A 26,447-nucleotide genomic window follows, 5' to 3' on the forward strand; every position below is an offset into this window, starting at 1 on the left:
CAAAATGCGGGAGACAGTTCAGGGCAGTAGGGAATCCTCTAATATCCACTCTGAGGCAATCTGTCTCTCACACATGGTGGTAGTACATCATTTTCATCTCATTGTGGAGTCTCAGTCAAAAGTCTCACCATTGACAGGTTGTAATGTAATACGGTTAACGCACCCTGTTCATTGTTGGTGAAAATACAGCTGGCTTGCACAACTTAGAGAATCTGTTGGCTGAGAAGGTCCTAAGGTTGGTGCTCAGTTCTCTGTCTCCCCTTGTTCTCTCAGTTCTGTCCATTCTGCACAAAGCAACCTGGCCATGTGTTTCCCTGCTCATGTCCCAGGAACAAAGAACCACTGAACAAGAGACTTGAGATTTACTCTGATTGGACATTTGACAACATAAGTGAAGAATCGGACCTAATCCATATAGCCAGGGATAGGAGTGCAATGTGCTTGCTTATTGGCTTAAGACTGAGGTAAATGTCATCCCCAATCAATGGAGAGATGGTTGTCCTGATTGTAAACCTCTGGGGATCCATACCACGAATTGGTGGTAACGGTAGTGGAGGTGGTGGGGGTGGACTTGACCTAATCCAAACCTCCTGGTTGTGTAACTAAGAAGGAGGGTGTGAGTGGTGGTTCAGGAATAGCTACAACCACCCAGTCCAAGGTCATCTTGCTCAAGCATCTCATTTTATGCCCACAGAAGGTAGGACTTTGTGGGTATATTAATATTTTATATTCATAATAATTAGGACTATAAAAAGGGTCCTTTGGTGTTGAGGCTGATTTCTTCTCCATTAGGCACAATGCCTAGGGCCCAGGATATGTGCTTAGGTCCCCATGAAAATGTTTCCATTTCTTTTCAAATCGGAAGAAAAAACCCCCACACAAACTTGTAGGTCAAAGGAAATGTTCTAATATACAATATTTATATGTTAGTATTTATAGCAATGCAATTGTCAATAATAATAATATTATTGTTATTACTTATAGAGGAATGGGCCCACTAAGGCAAAAGTGCCTTGGTGAGAAAGTGACCAGGCATCCCATTGCAAACATTTTTCCTTTACTGGGATATCCAACCACAAAATTTCAGTGTTGCCAGGGGGAACCCAATGTTGAGGCAAAGAGATCATCCCTTGAATTCTAAGATCACTATCGGCTTACAGAAAGACGTGTGTAGGGTCTAGGAACCTTGAACCAAAGACATCGTGCTGGACCACAGCAGTCTGGGGAGATCAGGAGGGAAGGCAATTGACACGGGCAAATAGATAAAGTAGTTTCGTGCATATTATATGTGTATCACTTAATTTTCTATCAACCCCAGTGCCGCCGTGACCCCTTTAAACCTATGAAGAAACCGAGTGCGGGAGGGCGGGCGGGCGGTTCAGATAGCGTTTCCAGTTTCCTGCACGGTTCCTGACTGGCGGAAAAGTCGCGCAACTCAAGGCTGCTGCCAGAGGCCATGTCGTTTATCTGACCAAGCAAACTGGTCAGTGACTTAGGACACACCCCAAGGGTCGTAGGAGCAGACCCTGGCCCTCGGAGGCCCTTTTCTTTCCAGATACGCTGCCAGGAGATCTGCTATGCAGCTTGGTCCGAACCCATCAGCCCTTCCCGCCCTGATTGGTGGTGTTTTCAAATCGGAGGCTGGCTTTCTGGGACAGCTGAGGGAGAGTGTCCCGGTCACACAGGAGGGGTGTCGCACCCACGTGCATCCCCGGCTCCGCCCTCGCAGGGCCCGCCGCGTGATCGGGCCCCTCCCAGGTCCTCCCAGCGTAGGTCCAGGGCACCGAGGTCCCCGAGCCCGGGGCCACTCCGCTTTTTGCACCTGGAGGTCAGGCAGGCAGAGCTGACCACAGTAGCGCAAGGAATCCGTGCTGGCATCGTCCGGGGTGCTTACAAAGGCAAAGTCCTGGGAACACCGACTTCCCCGCCCGACTCTGGGGCTATCGGCCTAGCCGTCCGCTTTCACCAGGGCGCAGGTGACTTGGCCACCGAGGCCGGACGAGCCGCAGAAAGCATGTGTACCCTGTTCTCCCTCCCGGTGCCGCGTGGGGCGGCGTGCTCGCTTTGAAACCACTGTGACAGTCTCGGTGAGGGGCTGGTGACTTAGTTTGGGCGCGCAACTTTCCTCCCTCCGGTGTAAGCCGGTATACACCGAGAGGTGGAACAGTCCCCGTACACAGCCAGCTGTCGAAACCACGGAAAACCTCACACATGCGCAGTGACCACCCGGTCTGGCTCCGGCCGACTGCGAGCATGCGCACTAGTCGGCTGCCGCCCGGCCCTCCTCCGCCAGGTCCCGCCCCTAACGCCGCGGAACCTACTTGGCGCCCGCCGGCTCGCCTCGCCCGTCCTACGCATGCGCAGAGGCAGGCTCTTGTCTCCCGTAGTGCTCCGCGGCCGCGCGATTCGAAGGTCATGGCGGGTGTTTGGACGGATGATAGTTGCCGAAGATGCTCCTCTGCCAGCTGTTCGTGCAGGGACAGGGACACGGTGAGCAGCCCCTCGCTGCTGAGCCAGTGTCTCCCGAGGAGCTCGAGCCGCCACCAGCTGCTGCGCGGGTGGACGAGCACGTGGAGCTCTCTAAGCGGGGCGGTGGCAGAGGCGCCCACTCAGGAAGAGGATCGGCCGCTGGTGTTTCTGTGCTCCCGCTGCCGGCGCCCGCTGGGCGACTCACTGAGCTGGGTCACTGGTATGGACGACAGCGACTGCATCCTGCTGCGCTGTGAGTGGTGGTCGGGGCTCGGGCCTCCCTCCCGCAGGTGTGCGGCGCCTGGATGGAGGGAAGGGGCGCTTGGGGAGGTGCGCTCCCTGCTAGAGGGCTGCCCCGGGCTTTAGCTGCAGAAAGCTAAGAGGGGGCACTTGTCCCAGGAGAAGAGAAGGGCGGTGGTCACCCCTGCGCCCTGGGCTCAGAGTGGCAGGTTCCCTTCCATGGTCCCTCTTCCGTCACCAGGAGCGGTTGAATCAGCGTGATTGTGAGCATTGCTCACTACAGAATGACCTGCTAAAGTGTGAACCTTTGGGGTGTCGCCGCTCTGGGTGCCACACAGAAGTCAGCGGGCTGCTCATTGGTAAATGACGTTGCCCGTGGTTTAGGTAGGAGGTTAAGCTTTTCAGCCACCTGGATACCTCACGTTTTATCAGCTGTGTCAGCGGACGCCTTTGCGGCCTCAAGTGCTGGACCATAGAGTTGACAACACAATGCTACCAACATTTTTTTTGAAAAGGGGACTTGCAAGGAAAGCACCAATTATCCCACGAGAATTGGAGAGGAAGGAGGATCTTAGAGAAGAGTTAGGAAGGCAGGAGTTCTAGCTTTTATTCTGGCCTCACCAGTGACCTGTGTGCTTTCCCACTGCTCCCTGTTTTGTTGTTTTATAGTACTTATTTAGGGGAGTGGTTCACGTCTCTTTTACGAACTGGAATAAAAATGGCTATTTGGCGAGAGGAGCTTGCAGGTTTCAAATTGAAGTTTATGTTTTGTTTAATTCTATAAATATTCTGATGGCAGAAATTCCCCAACAGATTATTGATATTCATGGAATGGTTTTGGTTGCCTTCCCCAGGGTAAAATCTTGGGGGAAAAGGAGGCCACCAGTATCCACTGTTACCGGAAACTTTTTGATACCTGCTATTTCCCATAAGGATGCATCTGTTTATTAATTAACAGTAATTGCTGAATCCCTTTTAGTTGTTGAACTTAAGCGTAAGGACTTACATTTCCCATAGTAATTTACTGGGATTAACCCTTGTACATTCTGAAATCAAATAGTACAGAAGGATGTGATAGTGAAGGAGTGATGTCCCTGACCCTGACCCTGTCGTAGCCCCAGAGATAACATGCTCTGCTCTCTTTTATACTTACTTCTCCTGTAGGCTCCATGCCTGTATCAGCGTGTTTAAACATGTAAAATCTTTTTTTTGTTTGTTTGGGTTTTTTTGGTATTTTTCTGAAGCTAGAAACGGGGAGAGACAGTCAGACAGACTCCCGCATGCGCCCGACTGGGATGACTGGGATCCACCTGGCACGCCCACCAGGGGGCAACGCTCTGCCCACCAGGGGGCGATGCTCTGCCCCTCCAGGGCGTGGCTCTGCCAGAGCCACTCTAGCGCCTGGGGCAGAGGCCAAGGAGCCATCCCCAGCGCCCGGGCCATCTTTGCTCCAATGGAGTCTTGGCTGCGGGAGGGGAAGAGAGAGACAGAGAGGAAGGAGAGGGGGAGGGGTGGAGAAGCAGATGGGCGCTTCTCCTGTGTGCCCTGGCCCGGAATCGAACCCGAGACTTTTGCACGCCAGGCCGACGCTCTACCACTGAGCCAACTGGTCAGGGCCTAAACATGTAAAATCTTACAAACAGTCTGACCTGTGGTGGCGCAGTGAATAGTGTCCACCTGGAAACACAGAGGTCGCCGGTTCAAATCCCTGGGCTTGCCTGGTCAAGGCACATGTGGGAGTTGATGCTTCCTGCTCCTCCCCCCTCCTCTCTCTCTCTCTCTCTCTTTCCTCTCTAAAATGAATAAATTAAAAAATCTTAAAAACACACTTGAGATTATATTATTTGTATGTTAAGCGTCCTTTTTTTTCCCCACACATATATTCTGAATGTTAGTGTATGTAGACATACTTCATGATTTTAGCAGATGCTGGTCCCTTGCTGATGGGCCATACAGCCCGGTGAAGTCCTCTCGACAGCTTGGGTTTGAATCCTGTCTTGCCTCTAACTGGCTGTGTCTCTTTGGGCAAGTTCCTTAGTGTCTCTGCCTTAGTTTTCTTCTCTGTAGAATGGGTATGTTTACAAATTGATTTCAGACACCCTCAATGAAAGAAAAAAAAATGAACTCTTGTATTAATTTTCATTGCCTTCTTCCCCAGTTTGAGTTAGCTGAATTATTTTTACTTTGTCAAGATTCATACTATTTACATACTATTCTGTAGCCACAGCATGGTCATGTAGCTTTAGTGTAATGTGTATATGAACTCTTTTCTCAAGTCCAGGACTCTTACTAACAAAGGAAGGATTATTGATAGTTCCCTCATTCCTGAGTTGTTTGATTAATTATCATCAGTCATCTCCCCATGCTCAAGAAAACTTCAGGTTTGAGTGCTTGAGTATGTCTTTCTGCTGTCTTTGTGCATGATGGCAGCTTGGCTGTGTGGACAGGCCTGGGGTTGTGCTCTGCGCTTTTTGCAGGCATGGGACAGCTAGTACACAGGCTGTGAGGCCGGTGTGGCTGTAGAATAAAGATAGTACTTAAGGAGGAAGGAAGGGGCCCAAAAATCAGCTCCTTGTAGGCTGTTGTACGGAATCAGAGTCTGTTCCAGTGAGTGAGGTGTTTAAGTGGGGACGTGATTAAACCCAGATTTTAATTTGAAGGAAGCATAGAAGGGAAGACTGAGCATGGAAATGGGCGGTCAGTCAGGAGCCTGTGCAGTCCAGGCAAGTGGAGGGGGAGGCTTGGGGGCTGGAGGGAGAGCGGTGAGGGGACAATCGACAGGACTTGTTGGTGTGGATGTGGGGGCACAGGGTAAGGATGGGAATCCAGGATGACACCCTGGTTTCTGGTTTGAACAACTGAGTGAATGGAGGAGGAATGTAGACTGTAGGAGGAGGTCAAACCAAGAGTCTATTTTGGCTGTTTCATCGAGGTCAGTGTTCCTCCTGCATCTCCTCTCACCCCCATCCCCGCTTCAGTGTGGCCTGGTCCTGGGTCCTCTAGGGGTGCTTCTTCTGGGGTTCATCTGTGACCCCTGTCCCATCACGCTCTCAAAGGTTTTTGCCTGGCCTCCTGAGGGTACTCAGTTACTTTTAGAGAAATATGAGATTAGGAGATGAGTGTGTGGGCTTTTAGCATCTCCTTGATTTTGATCCTAATTTTATTGTCTCTGGCAGGTGTCCTCAGTAGTCTTTGGGTGGAGGGGTTCATTGTTCCAAGTGATACTGTCGATTGAATTTCCCCCTCTAACTTTATTCATTTCATTAATATTAGTGGTTTTTCTGGGGAAGGAAGAAAACTTATTCTGCCTCTTTTTCTACAAGTCCCAGCATTTTTACTTGTAGACTACCCTTGCGGGCATGTGTGTGTGTGTGTGAGTGAGAGAGAGAGAGACATACACTTTGGGCTCTTACTTGTTCTGACCCTCTGAGTTCTAAAATAAAAGTTGAATTAGAAGTTCTCTAAATGTCTGCACATGTATTATGATGAACCACATTAATAAATTATTGTGTTTTATTTCTAGGTGTTTCCAGTAATGTTTCTGTGGATAAGGAACAGATACTATCCAAACGTGAAAATGAAAATGGTTGGTGAGTAAGGCAATATCTATGCCAACGTGTATGTTACAGAAAATGTTTATTTTTCAAATAAAACTCTTTAAAAAGATTATTACCAGTAAGATTACTTGAGATAAGACTTTTTCCATGGTAATCAGTATGAAATTAGTTACTGTGATTTATCAGTTCTTCGACGATGGTGGTCTGCTTTAGATAATTGAGGTGGAAGAGTTTCTAAGTATATAAAGGCACCCTGTGGCATTCACTTTTTGGGTCATTGGGCTTGGTGCTGAAAAGAATAAAAAAAATAGAAAAGAATATATTTGTATCTTGAAATCTCAAAGCCAAAGGGTGCTTTAGACCAATGTTACATATTTTAAGTATATGTTAAAAATATTGGTTTTTTATTTTTAGTAATGCTAGACTGTCTTATTCAAATAAAGTACAGTTCAATGAAAAATTACTCAAGAAGAATGAGATTCACTTTTTTTTTTTTTTTTTTTTTTGAGATTCACTTTAAATGAGAGTAAGGCCTGGGGAGGGCAGAACTGAGCTGAGGTCAGGGTACAACTTCTATAAGAGCCAGCATGGTGGTTGTATCTCTCCTGGTTTCTTGCAAAATGTTCTTTATTCTCTGCTTCCATTTTGATGTTATTTTTCATTTTGATGATATTTTCACCATTTTGGTCATATCTGTTATACCAGTTGTGCTTATGTACTTAAAAATTTTATTTATTGACTCAGAATTTTTATATTACCACCATACATGTATCATTTGCTATAACTAGAAAGTAACTGAAGATAACTGCAGTGAGAATGAATGTTATTAAATTGTAGCTGAGAGAACTATTGCCTGGCTGGTTCTCAACCTGAGGTCTATTCTCTGTCTGTTAAAAGATTTGTCACTGAGATTCGTGTTAAAGACATTCTGGCACCAAACTGAGACTTTTGTCTTTTTATACTTGGGAACGGAATGCTGGAGAGTCAAGGAGGTAGTTGGCTGCCCCACTTTGAGCCAGTGGTTAGTCCTGGTTAGTTATATCACCGAACCTGTCCTTTAGAACTTCACTAGGATCACGTGCTCCACTCTTTTGGAGATACCATATTGCTCCGGGATGCCCTTGTGCAGATGGCCGACGAGCGCGTGTGGGTTAGAAGTAACTTGTGAAGGCAGCCATGCTGTTTCCTCTGTCCATTCGGATCCTGTCATTTAAGTTTCTTTCAAGCTAACTCATCCTTGGCTTAAAATCACCTTATGATTTCTGGTGCTGCCTTCTCCATAGTCACCAATGAGGGTGAAGTCTGGGCCAGGCCTTGCCAGTGGGAGGCTAGGAGGACCCTGCAATAACACAGCTGCTGTCTCTTCATTGCTCCGCAGGAGTGTGGATGGGCTGTGTGTGCTCTCAGGGTTGCTCAGTTTGATTTTGATAATTCCAGATAAAACAACTGTAGCTATTGACCAGTGTCCTAATGAGTTAGGTTCATCTAAGTATCCTTTCTTGTCTGATGACCTGCATTTGATGTTAGTGCGCAGTCTTGGTGACTGTGTGGCAGCCTTGTGATGGTCGTGAGTTTTGATGTACAGCATAACTTTTCCTATTCACTGCTGGTGGTGCAGGTATGGCTCCCTCCTGGGGTTTACTAAAATGTTTTTACGTTTCTCATAGAAAACCACAACCACACAGAAGCGTATCAGAGCCCACAGAGGCATACTGTGTGACCCGTGGGCTACCATTTAGCTATGTATCACCAGTGAGAAATTACAATTTGTCCATTTTGTTCTTTGTTCCATATGTTTATGCAGTAACCAGAAATGTCTCGGTGTCTGGATGTGAAAAGTGATGCAACCTATACCATGTTCTTGGGTCTTGGTTGGCTCCATTTTGCTTGATAGCAGGAATAGTTATTAGGGATGGTTCACATATTGATATGAATTACAGTCCTTTTGACATAATAGCTGTCTTTTGTGCTATGTGTTACACTGTCATGCTCATGATTGGTTGAAATCCCCAGCTACCACCAGCTGGGGTGTGTGGGGCTATTCGTGGCTAAAGCAGTGTCGTGTCTCTGTTGCAGCATCCTGGAGGCCTTGTACTGCACGGGATGCTCACTTAGCCTCGGCTACATATACAAGTGCACACCCAACAGTCTGGATTACAAGAGGGACTTGTTTTGCTTCAAAGTTGAAGCCATTGAAAGGTAATTTTTATGTATAAACAAACACCTCATGTCTAAGTTCTCAGAAAGTTGCGGAGAAGCTGGTTTGAAAACATCAGAACTAAAAAAAAAAAAAGAAAACATCAGAACTAAATCAGCACTTTGGTTAATATATATTTTCAAGTAATAATTTCTGACATTAAAACCAGTGATATTTTTATTTTGTTTTGACCTGATTTATTTGGTAGTGAAGACGTTAGACACTCTAAATTGTAAGGAGAAAACACTGTGGGAACATTTTTCAGAGTAAAAATACGTGCAGTCATTCTTAAAAATCAAATTTAATTTAATAGGGTTTTTAAAAAGGAATTGTGTGGATCAATATACTTTGTCTATTTTACTTTTCCCCTCCAAGAATATCCTGAAGAAATAAGAATTTCAAAAATGGTTAGTATAAATTAAATGTCCCTTTGGTGTTCTGGAAAAGTAGAAATGCAAAGTCACAGCTGTTTCTGTTTTCTTGGGTCAAGTGAAGAAGCATCTTGTGTTCTTTGTGGAGGTGTAAGGAAGTGCCTTCGCTCTCCAGGGTTTCTAGGAAGTGTTCGGAAACGAGGTGAGTTAGGGTCTGAGGACAATTTCAGGTATCTTAATGCCTTCCAATTCACTAGCCCTTTTTTAGAGGAAACACAAAATTAACAAATTGATTGTCCTTGCTGCATGTTCACTTATCCTGGAAATGATGTAGCAAGCCCTTGAGGCTTAAAGGTACCTAAGAAACCTTATACATCGAGGTGGAGGAACAAGTCACGAAGAAGAGAATGTACTTTGACTTTGATTACTGGGTACCGGTATTTTGTCACTACTGTTGAATTACTTAGGAGTTTCTCTTAAAACATTTAAAACCCTATTCTTTTATTGTAATTTCTCTTCTAATTACTCTTTTTTTTTTTCATTTTATTTATTCATTTTAGAGAGGAGAGAGAGACAGAGAGGGAGGGAGAGGAGAGAGAGAGGAGAGAGAGAAGGGGGGAGGAGCTGGAAGCATCAACTCCCATATGTGCCTTGACCAGGCAAGCTCAGGGTTTCGAACCGGCGATCTCAGCATTTCCAGGTCGATGCTTTATCCACTGAACCACCACAGGTCAGGCTAATTACTCTTTGATAAGTGCAGTTTTGCCACTGTCTTTGAAACTGCAAAGGTTTCAAAGGTTTAGATCCACATTTTAAAACCCACAAACTCATTACAGCTCTTACACAGAAGGATGCTGCAAGTACGTAGGTCTGCCTGGACAGGGCGCAGATCCACTTTGGTTTTCGTACACAAATAGACCAGCCAGAACGGGGTTCCTTCATCTCCACGAGCCTGTGGCAAAGATATGTGAAACTAGGTGGGGAAGAGGACAACTATAAAAGACATGAAATCTCAGTCCAGTAGGGTTGATACAAAATTCAAAAGTGGTGCCTCCGTATAAAAGAAGATGAGCGGAAGATTCCGCCCTGGGGATTCACGCACAGACGCTCTTATTTCCTTGTGCAGTGAAATTTAGGGTGGGGTTACCTCTTGGGGCAGAATTTTAATGGCAAGGAACTTGCTTGGTTTCAGAAGTGGATGTCGTCCTCTGTACTGCTTCTTTACCATTTTATACATGACTGCCATTTAATTACCCAGCTCATCTATATTTCTTCTCTAACCAAGTTGCGATTGCTGTCTGCCGTTTGGCCTCCCGTGCTACGTTTTAATTTTTTTTTTTTTTTTATTTTATTTTATTACAGAGACAGAGAGAAAGTCAGAGAGAGGGATAGACAGGGACAGACAGACAGGAACGGAGAGAGATGAGAAGTATCAATCATTAGTTTTTCATTGCGCGTTGCCAACACCTTAGTTGTTCATTGATTGCTTTCTCATATATGCCTTGATTGCGGGCCTTCAGCAGACCGAGTAACCCCTTGCTTGAGCCAGCGATCTTGGGCTCAAGCTGGTGGAATTTTGCTCAAACCAGATGAGCCCGCGCTCAAGCTGGTGACCTCGGGGTCTCGAACCTGGGTCCTCTGCATCCCAGTCTGACGCTCTATCCACTGCGCCACCGCCTGGTCAGTCATGCTACGTTTTAGATTCATAATCAACAGGGTTTTTTTTTAGACAAGACTGTTTTTAGCTGATAAAAGGAGGGATACTGGTGAAGTTGCTGTGTGTGGGGAAGACTCGCACCTCTTCCTTGTCGTGTATGTTTCGTCTGGTCACCTGCGCTGACCTGGCTCCCCCATTGCATGCCAATCTTCCCGCAGGCCACAGTGTCTTATAACCCCAGAGTCCAGTGAAGCGTAATTTGAAGGATGGCTGTTGAAATTGCCCAGATTTGGGTAATCAAGAGTTGACTCCACAAATTATTATTTACTGAAAGTCAAATTTGAAAGTACACATGTTCCTGAAATGTTATATAAAGAAACTTTAAAACAGAATTTTGAACTACGAGTGATAATGTTTTGCCACCAGCTTATTCCCAGTAATGACTTAAAAATTCTGGGAAATACTTAGGGATATCTGGACAAGGATATTAAGGAGGAAAACATGATTTTGTGTGGTACAGCTTTCTGCACAAAAATAGTTGTTTTATTTGTTTACTTGGTGCTGACATACTGTAATATACTTAGAATGTTAATATTATGAACGAACGCAAAGTTAATGTTGGCTCACTTTCACACTTTAACTTGGTGCTGTGTAGTTATGTTTTAGGGTCCTCTGAAAAGCAGATTGTGTCAGAAGCCCAAGCTTTTAATCTCGAAAGCAGAATTGAAATAGAAAATTCTTTAAAGCAGGTAATTTGTTGCGAACTTTTTATTTCTTTGTGTGACGTCTTGTCAGTGAGGAGTGCTCCTCATGGTGTCTGTTTGGTTCTTAGGGTTTTTGTGTAGCCGAGTGTTTGTTTTATTTCAGTTGCTAGAAAGGTGGATTTGGGGCACAAACTACAAATGAGGCTAAAGCTTTATAAAAAAATATAATAAGGAAATTATCTCATGCCAAAATTAAAAGTGGTGTATATTCTAAAACTGTTAAAAAGTAGAAATATACCTTTGAGTCAAATAAACCATTTCACTTGGTTTAGTTCTCATAGTCTAAGAGCAGTCTTACTTTTGCATGTTAACAGCTTCTCATGGCCAGATAGGCAAGACCGTGTCCATGAGAGACTGAGAAATGCAGTTGATACACTTACATCTTGTTTAATAAAACTTAGTTTAAATAATTTTATTTGATACATATTGAATATTTCTGTGTAATGCATAACATTCAGAAATTGTATTAATGATGTATATTTTAATCATTTAACCGTGTATGATTTTAATCATGATCATGTGTCTTTTTTAATGTTCTTTTTTCAATACAATAGATGGAAGATGTTTTGAAAGTGTTGCAAACAAAGCTGTGGGAGATTGAAACAAAGTTGCCCATTACCAGCTCCAAGAGCTGAAACCCCTCTGAGCCTGTGGTTCCAGACTCCTGGCCCATGGTAATTTTTTTTACCTATAAGCAATTCTTGTTATAATTTGCTTCTCTTACAACTGAGCAGATTCTAATTGGCTGTGTACATTGTATTTCCTGTATTGATAAATGAGAATAATTATAGATTGAGGCTATATCTGATGGTAAAGATATGATTGTATTCCACCTTTGAATTTTAAACCCATTCTGTGGTATTTGCTGGGAATAGATTTAGGAGCTTTATTCTGATAAGAAACTGCCATGATTTTCTGGACTGTTTCCTCCTTTGTATCAAATTCATTGTTCTTTATTTCATACTTCCTTTAGACCTTTCCTTCATCTTTAATACTTTGAGTAATATTTAACATTGAATGGTAAGAAAATCATGGTGGTTTTCCCACCTGCTGTGTGGTTCACTCACCTTTGAGGACAAACACATACAGCTCTCTGGGGAAACTGGTCAGTTGAATCATTTGTCAGAACTACAGCGGTACCGTGACACAGGAGTTTAATTCGTTTCATGGCTGAACTCGTGACTCAATTTACTCATGTGTCAAATCGAATTTCCCCATTTAAATTAATGAGAATGCAATTAATCTGTTCTGGCCCCCAAAAACCATACGAATTTTTTGTTTTATATGCTTTTAAATAAGAAAATGTACTTTAGTCCTGGCAGGTTGGCTCAGCGGTAGAGCATCAGCCTGGCTTGTGGAAGTCCCGGGTTCGATTCCCGGTCAGGGCACGTAGAAGCGCCTATCTGCTTCTCCACCCTTCCCCCTCTCCTTTCTCTTTATATCTCTCTTCCCCTCCTGCAGCCAAGGCTCCACTGGAGCAAAGTTGGCCCGGGCGCTGAGGATGGCTCAATGGCCTCCACCTCAGGCGCTAGAATGGCCCTGGTTGCAGCAGAGCAACGCCCCAGATGGGACGAGCATTGCCCCCTGGTGGGCATGCCGGGTGGATCCCAGTCGGGCGCATACAGGAGTCTGTCTGACTGCCTCCCTGATTCTCACTTTAGGGGGAAAAAAAAAAGAAGAAAATCTACTTTATAAATAACAAATATACATATATATACATAATAAGAGAATGTAAAGAAATAAACTGGTTTATGAAGTGTATTTATCTTCAAGGTCAGACAGAGATGCTGGTGGAGGGGGAGGAGACTGGCAGAGGAGGTTTTTATTTCATGCGTTACCCTTAACATAATTTACTCTCTATACACTTAACACTACATTTAATTGCAAAATTTAACTTACACGCTACATATGATATGTAACTTTATCGCTAAACTTAATTGCTATTTTTTACTTTGTTTAATCATTATCATTTTCTTCACTGACTTTTGGCTTTTGCGCCACACTTTTCTTGCTTTCACTCAGAGGCCATTTCAACAAAAACCTTTCCATGGAAGTTTGTTTCTTCCTCCCTTTCAGAACATTCAGCAAGCTATCTAGTGGAGGGTGGTGGAAGCTTGTGATTCAAATATTTGCTCATGACTTAAAGTAAAAAATCCCGTGAGTGACTGCTCGTCTCTCAGATTGCTTATGATTTAAAGTGCTCATGTGTCAAGGTACCACTGTATTTGAAAATGTGCACATGAACAGTATAGCCTATATTTTAATAATGAGAGAATTCCACTTGTTCATTTATTTACCACTGTATGTGCTTAAATCTGTAAGAATATTTACCGAAGAGAGAAGTAGCCATCTCTGAGGTGGGATTCTAGGGAAATGTTCAGCTTTCTAGTTTTCTGTAGTGCAAGACTGACAGCAAGCATGTGTCATTTTGACAATCAGGGAGAGAATAAAGGTTGAAACTGCTTTGTGATTGGTTTTTATGAACCTGAATTATGGTAGTTAACTGAACTCAGACATTATGGTGCCATAACCTCCACACTTTCCTGGACAGGGCACTGCACTTGGCCTGCTCAGGACTGTGAAGGGAACCCCGAGTTCCCCAGGTCCCCTTCTGTTTAGGGGTGCTGTTAGATGAGGCCTCCTAACAATATTCAGTGGGTAACTCAGCTCAATTTCTGCTTCTCAGAAGTTCCCTTGTTGCCCTGGCCGGTTGGCTCAGTGGTAGAGCATCAGCCTGGCGTGCAGGAGTCCCGGGTTTGATTCCCGGCCAGGGCACACAGGAGAAGCGCCCATCTGCTTCTCCGCCCCTCCCCCTCTCCTTCCTCTCTGTCTCTCTCTTCCCCTCCCGCAGCCGAGGCTCCATTGGAGCAAAAGATGGCCCAGGCACTGGGGATGGTTCCTTGGCCTCTGCCCCAGGCGCTAGAGTGGCTCTGGTCGCAACAGAGCGACGCCCCAGATGTGCAGAACATCGCCCCCTGGTGGGTGTGCCGGGTGGATCCCGGTCGGGCGCATGCAGGAGTCTGTCTGACTGCCTCCCGGTTTCCAGCTTCAGAAAAATACCAAAAAAAAAAAAAAAAAAAGAAGTTCCCTTGTTATTTCTGAGACTACTTAAAGCCATCATAACAAAAAGTTCTCTAAGTCAGATTGACTTGACCATTCACTATTATTGAATTCTTTTTAATCAATTGTCCATAGTTTCCGGTAATGTTTAGTTAGTGAGGCCCCAGGTCTCTTCTCGCAGACCTGGTACCAGGTGAGAACATCAGCAACTGCCTAAGTAAGCTAGGTGAAGGCCCACGGGTCTCTTAGGAGCTTTGGTAGCACTTTGCATGTAAGTTCCTTCAGAACAGGGAAGGATGTTGAACAGTGAGTCAGCTGACTCCTGGCTGCACGGGTAGCAGACACCAACAGTCCCTGCCAGGGCCTTTCTAGAGAGGTAGGCGTTTAGTTCCCTGATTCCTTCCACCTGTTTCTACTGGGGCAGGATCTCTACCCCACGTGTCCTGAAAACTGCCCATTTCCCAATGAAGGTCCTTTGTGTAATCCAAAGTGCTGAGTTAGGCTTTACTGTGGATCGGGAGAGAGATCACTTGAGGCCTCTGTGGCCACCTCAAGTGCAGGTCTTGGAGGAGCCTTTTCATGCAGACCACCATCCCCGGAGCTGCAGTTCTGTATGGTCTCTCGGGTGGAGCTGACCGCTCCCCCAGGGGTGCAGATATGCAGCTCACATAGCTGTGTTCCACTGCAGGGTCTAAAAGTAAATCCCAGGGGACAGTCGTGTCCCATGAGGCATAGTCCCCTTCGTTGGCCTTTGCCTGTGATGTCACTACAGGGTGTCCTTGTCATTCATGTGGAATAGAGACCTCTGAGGCTGCCAAACTGCCCACCCCTAGGGATCCAACTGGGACTGCTGTGTCCTCCCCAAGTGCTACACTGTGATATTTGAGGGAGGGGGCCTTTTCCACACAGGGCCAGCCTCTCCCAGGGCTGCCTGTTCCTGGTGGCCAGTGGCCTGGATTTTCTGGCTTTGCGTGAGGTCTCACCAGAATGCTGGGGTTTTCTTGTTTGTTTTTGTGTATTTTTCCGATGTAAGAGGCAGGGGAGGCAGACAGACTCCTGCATGCGCCTGACTGGGATCCACCCGGCATGCCCACCAGAGGGTGATGCTCCGCTGCAATCAGAGCCATTCTAGCGTCTGAGGCGGAAGCCATGGAGCCATCCTCAGTGCCCAGGCCAACTTGACTCCAGTGGGGCCTTGGCTGTGGGAGGGGAAGAGAGAGATAGAGAGAAAGGAGAGATGGAAAGGTGGAGAAGCAGATGGGTGCTTCTCCTGTGTGCCCTGGTCTAGAATCAAACCCAAGACTTCCACACGCCAGGCTGACGCTCTACCGCTGAGCCAACCGGCCAGGGCTCAGAATGCTGTTTTTTTTAACTTGCCTTGTGTACCCACACATTACAGCCTACAACTTGAGGAGTGAGTTCTTTTTTTTTTTTTGGTATTTTTCTGAAGCTGGAAACGGGGAGAGACAGTCAGACAGACTCCCGCATGCGCCCGACCGGGATCCACCCGGCACGCCCACCAGGGGGCGATGCTCTGCTGTGACAAGAGCCACTCTAGCGCCTGGGGCAGAGGCCAAGGAGCCATCCCCAGCACCCGGGCCATCTTTGCTCCAATGGAGCCTCGGCTGCGGGAGGGGAAGAGAGAGACAGAGAGGAAGGGGGGGGGGTGGAGAAGCAAATGGGCGCTTCTCCTGTGTGCCCTGGCTGGGAATCGAACCCGGGTCCCCCGCACGCCAGGCCAACGCTCTACCACTGAGCCAACCGGCCAGGGCCGAGGAGTGAGTTCTTGTTTCCATTCCTCATAAGTAATGCAGCAGTCTCTTTCTGGTCTCCAAGCCCTTGTGAAGCATGCCTGTGAACAGGAGGGAGGGTCCCATAACAAGAGACAGATGTTCCCCCCCCCTTTTTTTTTTATTTTTCTGAAGCTGGAAACGGGGGAGGCAGTCAGACAGACTCCCACATGCGCCTGACCAGGATCCACCCGGCACGCCCACCAGGGGGCGATGCCCTGCCCATCCGGGGTGTCGCTCTGTCGCGACCAGAGCCACTCTAGCGCCTGAGGCAGAGGCCATGGAGCCATCCTCAGCGCCCAGGCCAACTTTGCTCCAATGGAGCCTTGGCTGCGGGAGGGAAAGAGAGAGAGGAAGGAGAGGGGGAGGGGTGGAGAAGCAGATAGGCGCTTCTCCTGTGTGCCCTGGCCAGGAATTGAACCTGGGACTTCCGCACGCCAGGCCGATGCTCTACCACTGAGCCAGGGCCAAGAGACAGATGTTTGATCCAAATTCCTCAGGACCCAGCACGGGGCTTTAGACAGAGGTCGCTCCTTTAGCCGGCTGTCCTGTGAATGGTACTCCCTCTTCCTCAGGGAGAGGCTGTGGGCTGGTGAGAGCCCACAGCGTGGCCTTACAGGTGCAGTGAGTGCATGTGTGCTTCCATCCAAGAGCAGGTCTGTCCCCTCAGTCAGTTCCCAGGCCTGTTCGCAAATTCCCAGGCTTGGACCGCCGTGATGCCTTTCTGTGTGACACCCACGCCTGCGTGCATGTGCCTACCTGGACGATGCCAGTCACACGGGGCATTTAGGATGGGCAAACCAGGCCCGCCTGAGTTTTTTGGGGACTCCTAGAAAGAGAGTGCTGTGAGCACAGCTCGCTTCACCGTGATTTTCTGGGAAGATCTGAGGGTCAGAGCCTGGTTGAGCTCCTTGTTAGCATGTGACCTTGGATTCAACATGTCATCATTGTGAGCCTGTTTCCTCATCTGTAAAACAGGGGTTACTCATTCTCTCACATCACAAGTACATTAGGTGATGATTATGACGGAATAGCAGTCCCCTCTTTCCACAGTTTTAGTTATCCTGTGGTCAGAATATCCTGAATAAAAAATTCGAGAAATAAGCAATTCATACATTTTAAATTGCAGGCATTTGAGTAGTGTAATAATGGAACCTCACGCTGTCCCGCTCCATCCCACCAGGATGTGAATCATCTGTGTGTCCGTGTCTCTGTGCTATAGACACTGCCTGCTCACCCGCTCGTCACTGAGCAGTGCCCTCGGTGATCAAATGGACTGTCACACTAGCGCAGGGCTTGAGTTCAGTCACCCTGGTTTACTTAATTATGGCCCCAAAGCCCAAGAGTACTGTTGCTGGCAGCTTGGAAATGCCAGAGAGAAACGTAAAGTGTGTGCATATGTAGGGAAGGCAGCAGAGGGTTTGGTGGTGTCTTGGGTCATGGGGACCACCAGACTTTGAACACAGTAAAACATCACAGAAATAAATGGTCAAGATTCAGTCCATTTTAGTAGAGTCTGTCTGAGTCCATCCAGCCTGTCTACTCATAAAATTCCATGGACATAAAAGAAAAAATCTGAGACACCCAGATTTTTTCTTTTAAAGTATAACACATTGGATTTATTTTATTTTCCACCTACACATATAATATATGAATATGGTAGAAATAAGAAATAAGAATAGCACAAAAAATAAAATCCGCATATAATCTTGTAACTAAAAGGTAACTATTCACTTTTGGGGTATATCCTTGTAGTATTTTATATGCAAAAACCGTATTGGTTTTGCTTAGAATATTTTGTAAACGTATTACCACATCATTAAATATTTATATAATCTGAGTTTTAATGACTACCTAGAATGAAATGCCTATTTTAAAACTTTAAATGTGATGATGTGCTGTGAAAGTCACACTCTTTAGAGGTTTTACAACTGAGTTTCCCTATCAAGAGGTAAGGCATGAAAGAAGGCTTATACCCTCACCCCTCTGTCTTGCTCCGAGCTATGCAGGGACTAAGAGTCTGTTGTTACATTTTCAGGAATTTTGTCCACAGGCTGTTGCCTTGTCGGCAGCTTCCAAGTGAGCGCATTAGGAGAATTGACACCAAAGAAGCCAGCAAGTGCTGCAGAAGCAGAGTCCTGGAGAGCAAGTTTCACAGCACAGTCCTTCATATTTTGAATCTCCCTCCACACTTTCATTTAAAGCTTAAGAGAGAAGGGAAAATGACTTTTCAACACCCAGTAGACCAAGTCCTAACATACTACCATTTAATAAGTAACACTTCAGTGATCACAGCCACATTCTGTCCCTTTTCTGGAGAAAAAGCAAGACTGAGCAGTTGTCCCTCAGCAGCCACAGGACCTTGGTTTAGGACCGCTCAGATGCCAAAGTCCTTGGGTGCCCAAGTCTCTTACAGAAAGTGGCATAGTGCTTGCATGTCACCTACGCTCCTCCTCCTGTGTGCTGTAGATCCTCTCTGAGTACTCAGAGTACCCGATACAAGGGAAATGCTGTGAGAGTCACTGCCAGGCTGCATTTAGGGGATAATGACAAGAAACGTTTACATGTTCAGTACAGACATTGCCATCCTAGGCCTAACTTCATAGTACACGTCAGCAACTTAACATTTTCCCCTGAAGAATTTAGGGCTGAATCTGAGGAGATGGAACCCCTGCCTACAGAAGGGTGGCTGTACCTAAAAACAAGGGACTGGAGGTGGTCAGCATTATGTAAATTTCTCGTTCGTCCTGAATGAGCCAAATACCCGAGCAGTGCTCTGCCTGCGAACAAGCCAAGAAAGTTCACTTGCCTTCGTTCTTTACCTGAGTTGACACATTCAAAGTTGACCCATGAAAGATGTGTAAAATAAAACGGCCTGGAATGCAGTGGTGGTGTGGGGTTAGACTTCACTGTTGACCGGGTAAATAGGAATTCCAGGGGAACGACCAAATCAAGCCCATTTCCCTGGGTGATTAGTCACCTGTGATACCCCGCTGTTTTATCAATTCCATCTTTCTCTGCCCACATCACGTCAAAAGTACTTTGTATTAAAATTTGTTTTGTAATTAAATACAGTGAATTTTTGGAGTGAGGTAAAATGCAACCCCGCCACCTGAAACAGCATGCAGAACTACAGCGGTGCTGCTGGTGTGGACAGGAAGCCTAGGGGGTAGACATCACAACACCTTGTTCGGGTATGCATGTCACAAGAGGTTTGGACTGCATGGCATTGGGAATGACCTGCCGTTCTCAGTAGTCACAAGAGCCGTGAAAGAAAACCACGTGGACATTAACGAGGCACCCATGGCAATCCAAAATAGTTGTTGCTTCCTGAGATCAGAAAGTCCTTGCTAGGCCAGGATGGTGTCCGGGAGGTGGGCTTTGCCTTTTCAAGACATGCCTCCTTAGGGGGGTGATAACCTCAGGGCTGGGGTCCGTGGGCCCCTTAGTTTGAAGAAGCAGAAGAGGTTATCAGGTTCCTAGTGCTTGGGTGTGGGAAAGAACTGAAATGGGGGCCCCTGGAACCCCAGAATGGGGATCTGATGGGCAGCTCTGCCCACCCACAGGGAGGGCCTTTCCTCTGGCCCCTGTGACTCAGGTTGTGCAGTGCCTGGGAGCTGGTTGGAGACCCCCGGGCCCTGCCCCAAAGGCTGTGAACCTCAGGTAGTTCCCCTGCACATTTCAGTTTGTGATGTGCTGGTTTAGGAGACAGTGACGAAAGTGCCCCTTTCCTATGGTTGTCTGTTTAGTCCCAATTATCAATTTCTCTGAATACCACAGTCATTTTTTTCAGTGCCTATTTGACCCTGTGAAGTAGACGAGTGTTTCTCTTCAGCTTTGAGTTGGGTTTTTTGTTTTTTTCCCCAATAAGACCACAAGGGGCCGCATTTCACCACATAAATATTCATTGTGTCCAGTCCATTGATACCACAGTGGCAAACACGGGCAGCTATCTCCTCTCGACCTGGAGTTTATCCCCTCCTCTCTCGTGACCAAGCTCCTTAATTAAAGCAATGGTCACCTCAGCCAGATTGCCAGCACTTAGGTGGTCCAGTCTTCAATCCTGAAACTGTCTATGCTCCACTCACACCAGCATTTTCCCCAAGGGATGTCAGTTTTACACTGAGAAGTTAATTACGTTTTCTCTTCCAGTCATTAAGTTTCTATGACTCAGGTTTATTACTGAGTCCCCTCCCCCAGTGCTTTCTGAGAGCTCAATGCTGTTTGCCATTGTGGTTGGCGAAGCCAAGTGAGAGGTGTCAGACGTCCTGGACGAGCACACGTCTGACTCACAGGACTCCCCAGGAATGCTCACTTGATTAATGCCGTTTATTCCTTTGGAAAGATGAAGGAACAGCATTCTCTATGAGAAGAGGCATCAGAAGCACTGTATTCAAAGTAGAATATTTTCTGAAACCTTCAAGTGCAGTAGTCCCTCCTTACTGTCCCAGGATGTGTTCTGAGACTCAAGCGGGTGCCTGAAACCATGGAGAGAACGCTATTCACAGGGTGGGCAAAAGTAGGTTTCACTTGTTCAGTGGAAGATAATACAGTAATTCATAATGCAAGAATAAAACACGTACTCACAACTGTGAAACTACTTTTGCCCCCTCTGTACTGCTTTGTTTTCTATACAAACACGTTTTCAGGCGAAGGAAGCTCCTCTATCCTCTCCGGCATATCTGAACTGCCAGCATCACCACTCCTGCACACGAGAGCGTTGTTGAGTCAAACGAGGGTCACTTGAACACAAGCCCCACGACAGCGTGACAGTCCGTCTGCTCATGGACCGGGGAGCATCTGCAATGTGCAGACACTGGACAAAGGGAAGAGTCACAGCCCGAGTGGGACAGAGCGGGAGATTTCATCCTGCTACTCAAAATGGTGTGCAATTTAAAATGGGGTTATTGATTTCTGGAGTGTTCCCTTTGCTATGTCAGACTGTGGTTGACTGTGGGTAACGGAAATACGGACTGTAAAGCTGTGGGGGGCACTGTGTTTAGACAATTACGTTTTAAGTCAGGTTTCCATTCATGGAAACAGGATTTTAAAAAAATATACATAGTCGTGCATGAAGTCAGTATAGTTAACAGGATGTAGCAGAGGCAGAGAGGCCACACCGGGAGGTCCTAGCAGACTGGGAATCTCGAGTCCTGCTGTGCCTCTGACTAGCCCCACCGTCCACGCCCCGGCTTCCCATCTCCCAGCCTCTGTGTCATCCGTGTAACGAGCAGACTGGATTTGAGTGACCTGTTAAAATTCCTCCTTCAATCAATCTATTGTACTAAAAGCGGTCACAAGTGTTATGCTTTTATTCAGGATTGATTTGAAATAGAAAACTTGATCAGCCGGGAATCAAGGATCATACAAAGCCTCTGTCACCTGCCAGACATCGATGGTCTTAGAGAGCCAAGACCACAGAAGAGGTTTGGAGTAGGGGCACCATCCACGTTCGCTGCTGCCGCATCAGCCGTAGCCGGTGGCTGGCAGGTGGCACATCTCGAAGATGTTCTTGAATCATCTCATGGAATTCTGAATAGAATTAACACGTGGGTATGTGAACACTGTTTAGCCGCATCTCTGGTCACCCATGTTTCACCAAAGAGTGTTAATTTTTAAAGTCCGTTAGTGATCTCTCTTCATTATGACTCAAGTTGCTTTCAGTGAAAACAATATGTGGTCGTTTCACTTTCTCCTGCTCTGTTCCCCAGTTGCTGTGCCTGCTTAGCAAAGCCATACGTAACCAACTAGGACTTGATTTAGTCAGGGTTGGATGTCGGCCATCAAGCAGGGTGAGCAAAATCCCGTGATGCCAGCCAGGCGGTTTCCAAGGCAACCGCTGTTGTCTCACTCCCCACTTGAAGGGGAGCCTGGGAGACTGTTCCTGACGTTGGCTCTGATGAGCCCAGCGAGGGGCGAGCCAGGCTGTGAGTGAGGAGATGCTGCCGCCAGCCCTGTTCTTGTTATTTCTCTAAGAACACCACCTCTGCCATGAATTCTCTTCAACTCCAAGACGGGCTGGCTGGGAACTGTTTTGTGGTGGGCAGTGAACAGTGTATTTGAAGTAGACACAGCCCCCAGTCTGGGGATCCCTGGGCTATTTTCCAGTAATTAAGGAGTAGGAGTCAGGGTTCTCACAGGAAAAAGGAATAATCTTTGTCACCAATTGGATTGGTTAGCAGGAGCCAGAATGCAGGGAAAGGGGCAAGGAATGGTTTCCTCAAGAACAGCTGCCGCCTCTAGTGTTTCCTTATTGTCATCGTGAGACAAACTTCTCGTTCAAACCAGGCCACAGGAGGGAGGGAAAGTGGACATGTAATGAAGCCAGGTGACAGACGTAAACTGTCCAAGGCAAGCCAGCACGAGCGTCACCCTGCCTCTTGTGCCTTGGTGAAAAGTCCTAGGGATAGAGATCGCAGCTAATGGAGTCCCTGGGTTTGAGTGGTACAGAGTCTGGGCCGCCTGAGAAGGTTTGGTCAGACTGGAGCAGACGCAGGGACAGGAGAAATGGGAGGTTTGAACAGCAGCTCAGGGAGATTGGTGGAACCAGACAGGAAGGAACGAGAAGGACTGAGGCATAGTCGTCTCTGGGGGGCCTGATGCAGGGTGACCCCCATCCATAGTTTTGTGACTTACCCGGTAAAGAGTAGCAATTATGATTTACCTTTGAGCAGTTGTATGTGAGGTTTCTGGGGAAAGAAATCCCAACACAAACACGAAAAAATGTGCTTCATGAATCCTGCTTCCTAAAGGACCCACTAGAATTGGACATCAGTAAGCTCATGAAATGTTTATTGTTATCCCCAAGTAAGTAAACAGTTTATCACACACAGCAAGTTAATTATAAGAGAAAATAAATGAAAAAGGCTGTTTTATAATATTAAGTAAACTTACTGCAGGTGGAAACACATTTGTTCTTTAACCAAGTGAGATTTCCTGGGGAAACTGTAGCCCTGGCCAGATAGCTCGGTTGGTTAGCATCATCCCCATATGCAAAGGTTGTAGGTTTGATTTCTAGATCAGGGCACATACAGGAACAGATTGATGTTTCTGTTTCTCTCACCCTTCCTTTCTAGCTAAAATCAATTAAAAATCTAAAAAAGCTCCCTGGCTGGCTGGCTCAGTGGTAGAGCATCGGCCCCTTGTGTGGATGTCCCAGGTTTGATTCCTGATCAGAACACAGGAGAAGCACCCATCTGCTTCCCCACTTCTGCCCCTCCTCTTTCTCTCTCTCTCTTTCTCTCCTTTTCCCCTCTTGCAGCCATGGCTCGATTAGAGCGAGTTGGCCCTAGGTTCTGAAAATGGCTCCATGACCTCCACTTCAGGCGCTAAGAAGGGCTCAGTTGCTGAGCAGTGGAGCAGTGCCCCAGATGGACAGTGCATCGCCCACTAATGGGCTTGCTGGATGGATCCTGGTTGGGGTGCATGCAGGAGTCTATCTCTGCCGCTCCTCCTCTCACTGAATTAAAAAAAATTTAGAAAACTTTAAAAAGTCTGTCCTAGTCAGTTTTGGCTGCTGTAACAAAATGTCATAGATCAGGTGGCTTATAATCAACATGTTTACTTCTCCTAGTTCTGGGGACTGGGAGTCCAAGATCAGGTTCTGGTGAGGACATTTGGGTTGCAGACGCTGTTTTCTCATTGTGTCAAGTGTGGAGACAGAACGAGAACTTTCTGGGGTCCCTTTAATAAGGACATTAATTTCATTCATGAGGGTTCCACCCTCGTGACCTAAGCACCCCCAAAGGGCTCACCTCCAGATACCATCACATTGAAGGTTAGCATTTTAACATGAATTTTTTGGGGGGGGGGCACAAACATTTAGTCCATTGGAAAGTACTCAAAAATGTACCTTTACCATAGAAAAATGAGAAAATGCAGATAACTGGAATGAAGACAATAAAATCATCTGTAACCCAAGCATTTGTAAATAACTATATAATTATTAAAATGACAGGCATAATGATTATATTATGAACAGTTTTTCTTTTTTTTTTTTTTTTTTTCTGAAGCTGGAAATGAGGAGAGACAGACAGACAGACTCCCGCATGTGCCCGACCGGGATCCACCCAGCACGCCCACCAGGGGCGACACTCTGCCCACCAGGGGGCGATGCTCTGCCCCTCCAGGGCGTCGCTCTGCTGAGACCAGAGTCACTCTAGTGCCTGGGGCAGAGGCCAAGGAGCCATCCCCAGCGCCCGGGCCATCTTTGCTCCAATGGAGCCTTGGCTGCGGGAGGGGAAGAGACAGACAGAGAGGAAGGGGGGGGGGTGGAGAAGCAAATGGGCGCTTCTCCCATGTGCCCTGGCCGGGAATCGAACCCGGGTCCCCAGCACGCCAGGCCGACGCTCTACCGCTGAGCCAACCGGCCAGGGCCATGAACAGTTTTTCATGTCAACAAATATACCTTTAGAATATCTCATGGTATTGAATAGTTCATTTAACCAAACTCCTGGCACTAGAGGAGGTTGTTTGCAGATTTCTGCATCATGAATAGTGTGGCATTGGACACCTAGTGGAATCTGCACACGTGATGAGTCTGGAACGGGTGCCCGCTGAGAGCCATTCTGTCTGGGCTCTGCTTATGATTCCATTGTGGGTCCAGTTCCTGCCCTGATATGTAACCTGAGCCAGTCACCTAACCCCTCTGTTTTAGCTTTCTTATTGGTAACAACATTACAGAATTTAGAGACGATTGATGAACCTGCCCCTCAGACTAGCCTCCCCTAAGGATCGGTAGGGTAAAGGTGTGAAAAACCGTTTAATGTTATAAAACACTTACTTGCACAGGATTTATTTTCAGAATGCAGTTTTGAAAGCTTTTTATCAAGTCAACTAAAAGTGTTTCCAATGTTGACATTCTCCACGAAAACTGGTCTATGAGCCGGCCCACAGCGCTGGGTAACTGGGAAGCTGTGGTGCCTGGATGGGTGCTTCTGGGGGGAAGTGATGGAGGGGGGCTTAAGGCGGTCGAAAAGTGCCTGAGGGAGTCTGCTTGTTATATGTGCCCATCTCTCTCCAGTCAGCGGTCCGAGGCCACCTAGGTCATTCCCATGTCTTGGCTTTTGCGAATAATGCTGCAGTTAACATGGGACCGTTTATTTTTACAGATAAGTGTTCAAATTTTGGGGTGAAATAAGTCAGACGGAAAAGGATAAGAACCACATGATTTCACTCAAATGTGGGATATGAAACAGAAAGCAACATGAACAAAAAATAACAACCCCATAGACACAAACAGTATGGTGGTTACCAGAGGGTAAGGGGGTTGGAGTGTGACTCCTACATGAAGAGGTAAAGGGAGTCAGAGACATGTTGACAGAGATAGACCAGACTTCGGCTGGTGGCACACAGCGCTATATGGACGATGTGCTGTATAACTTAGTAATGTTAACCAATGTCACCCCAATGAATTTAATTGTTAAGGGAAGAACCTAAAAGTGAGACTGAGAGATATTGATAAGAGTGTGGTGGTGGTTATGGGGGGCGGGGAGAGAGGAAGAGAGAGAGGGGAGGGGGAGGGGCACAAAGAAAACTAGATAGAAGGTGACAGGACAATCTGACTTTGGGTGATGGGTATGCAACAAATTGAACCACAAGATAACCTGGACATGTTTTCTTTGAATATATGTATCCTGATTTATTGCTGTCACCCCATTAAAAAAATAAAATTATAAAAAAAATAAAAAGAAAAAAAGGGAAGAACCTGACCTGTGGTGGCGCAGTGGATAAAGCATCGACCTGGAATGCTGAGGTCGTCGGTTCGAAACCCCGAGCTTGTCTGGTCAAGGCACATATGGGAGTTGATGCTTCCTGCTTTTCCTCTCTCCCCCCTCCATCTAAAAAAAAAAATCAATCAATAAATTTTTTTTTTAAAAGGGGGAAGAGAAAAGAAAGCAAGCCTGTCTGTCTTACAGACCATCACACATCAGAGGCAGATGAAGCACGTGGCTTGTGAAGGCAGGAACACTTGCTGTGTGATCCTGAGGGCGGGGGGCGTCATGCCCTGGTCCCCTCACCCACCTTCCTCGTGCCCCAGCAGCCAGGAGGCTCTGAAACTCGATGGCAATGGGGCCTGGTCTTGCCCAGCCGCAGAGACGGGCCAGCTGCTGTCAGAGATAGCCACGGCTGTTGAAAAGGAAAATATTTTAATAAAGAATTTTGGGAGTTCCAGCTCTAGTTGGGAGACCAGCCCATAGGGGCAAGTAGGAAGCATGAATGGCAGCCTGAATGAACCCCAAAGAGATGAGCCTGGAAATGGTGTGTGTCTCCCACATACTTGTCACCCCATCCATGCGAATGGAAAGCCAGGAGAAATTCCATCCACCAGATGTGAAGGGAT

General features: G+C 46.6%; 1 protein-coding gene across 2 annotated transcripts in view; it reads left to right on the forward strand.

Moving 5' to 3' along the window:
* Positions 1-997: 997 nt before the first annotated feature.
* The window catches only part of MIS18A (MIS18 kinetochore protein A), an 83,819-nt gene continuing 58,369 nt past the window's right edge, over positions 998-26,447 (forward strand). The window contains exons 1-6 of one of the 2 annotated variants that reach the window (XM_066370356.1): positions 998-2,722; positions 6,233-6,299; positions 8,343-8,465; positions 11,147-11,240; positions 11,810-11,929; positions 18,144-19,209. In XM_066370356.1, the coding sequence (XP_066226453.1) occupies positions 2,212-2,722; positions 6,233-6,299; positions 8,343-8,465; positions 11,147-11,240; positions 11,810-11,890 (876 nt within the window). In that variant the 5' untranslated portion in view covers positions 998-2,211 and the 3' untranslated portion in view covers positions 11,891-11,929; positions 18,144-19,209. Of the gene's footprint in view, positions 2,723-6,232; positions 6,300-8,342; positions 8,466-11,146; positions 11,241-11,809; positions 11,930-18,143; positions 19,210-26,447 lie in introns of those variants that run through there. The other variant, XM_066370357.1, reaches the window with a different exon arrangement.

The sequence above is a fragment of the Saccopteryx leptura genome, chromosome 2, assembly GCF_036850995.1.
Source record: "Saccopteryx leptura isolate mSacLep1 chromosome 2, mSacLep1_pri_phased_curated, whole genome shotgun sequence".
In the NCBI taxonomy this organism is placed as follows: domain Eukaryota; kingdom Metazoa; phylum Chordata; class Mammalia; order Chiroptera; family Emballonuridae; genus Saccopteryx; species Saccopteryx leptura.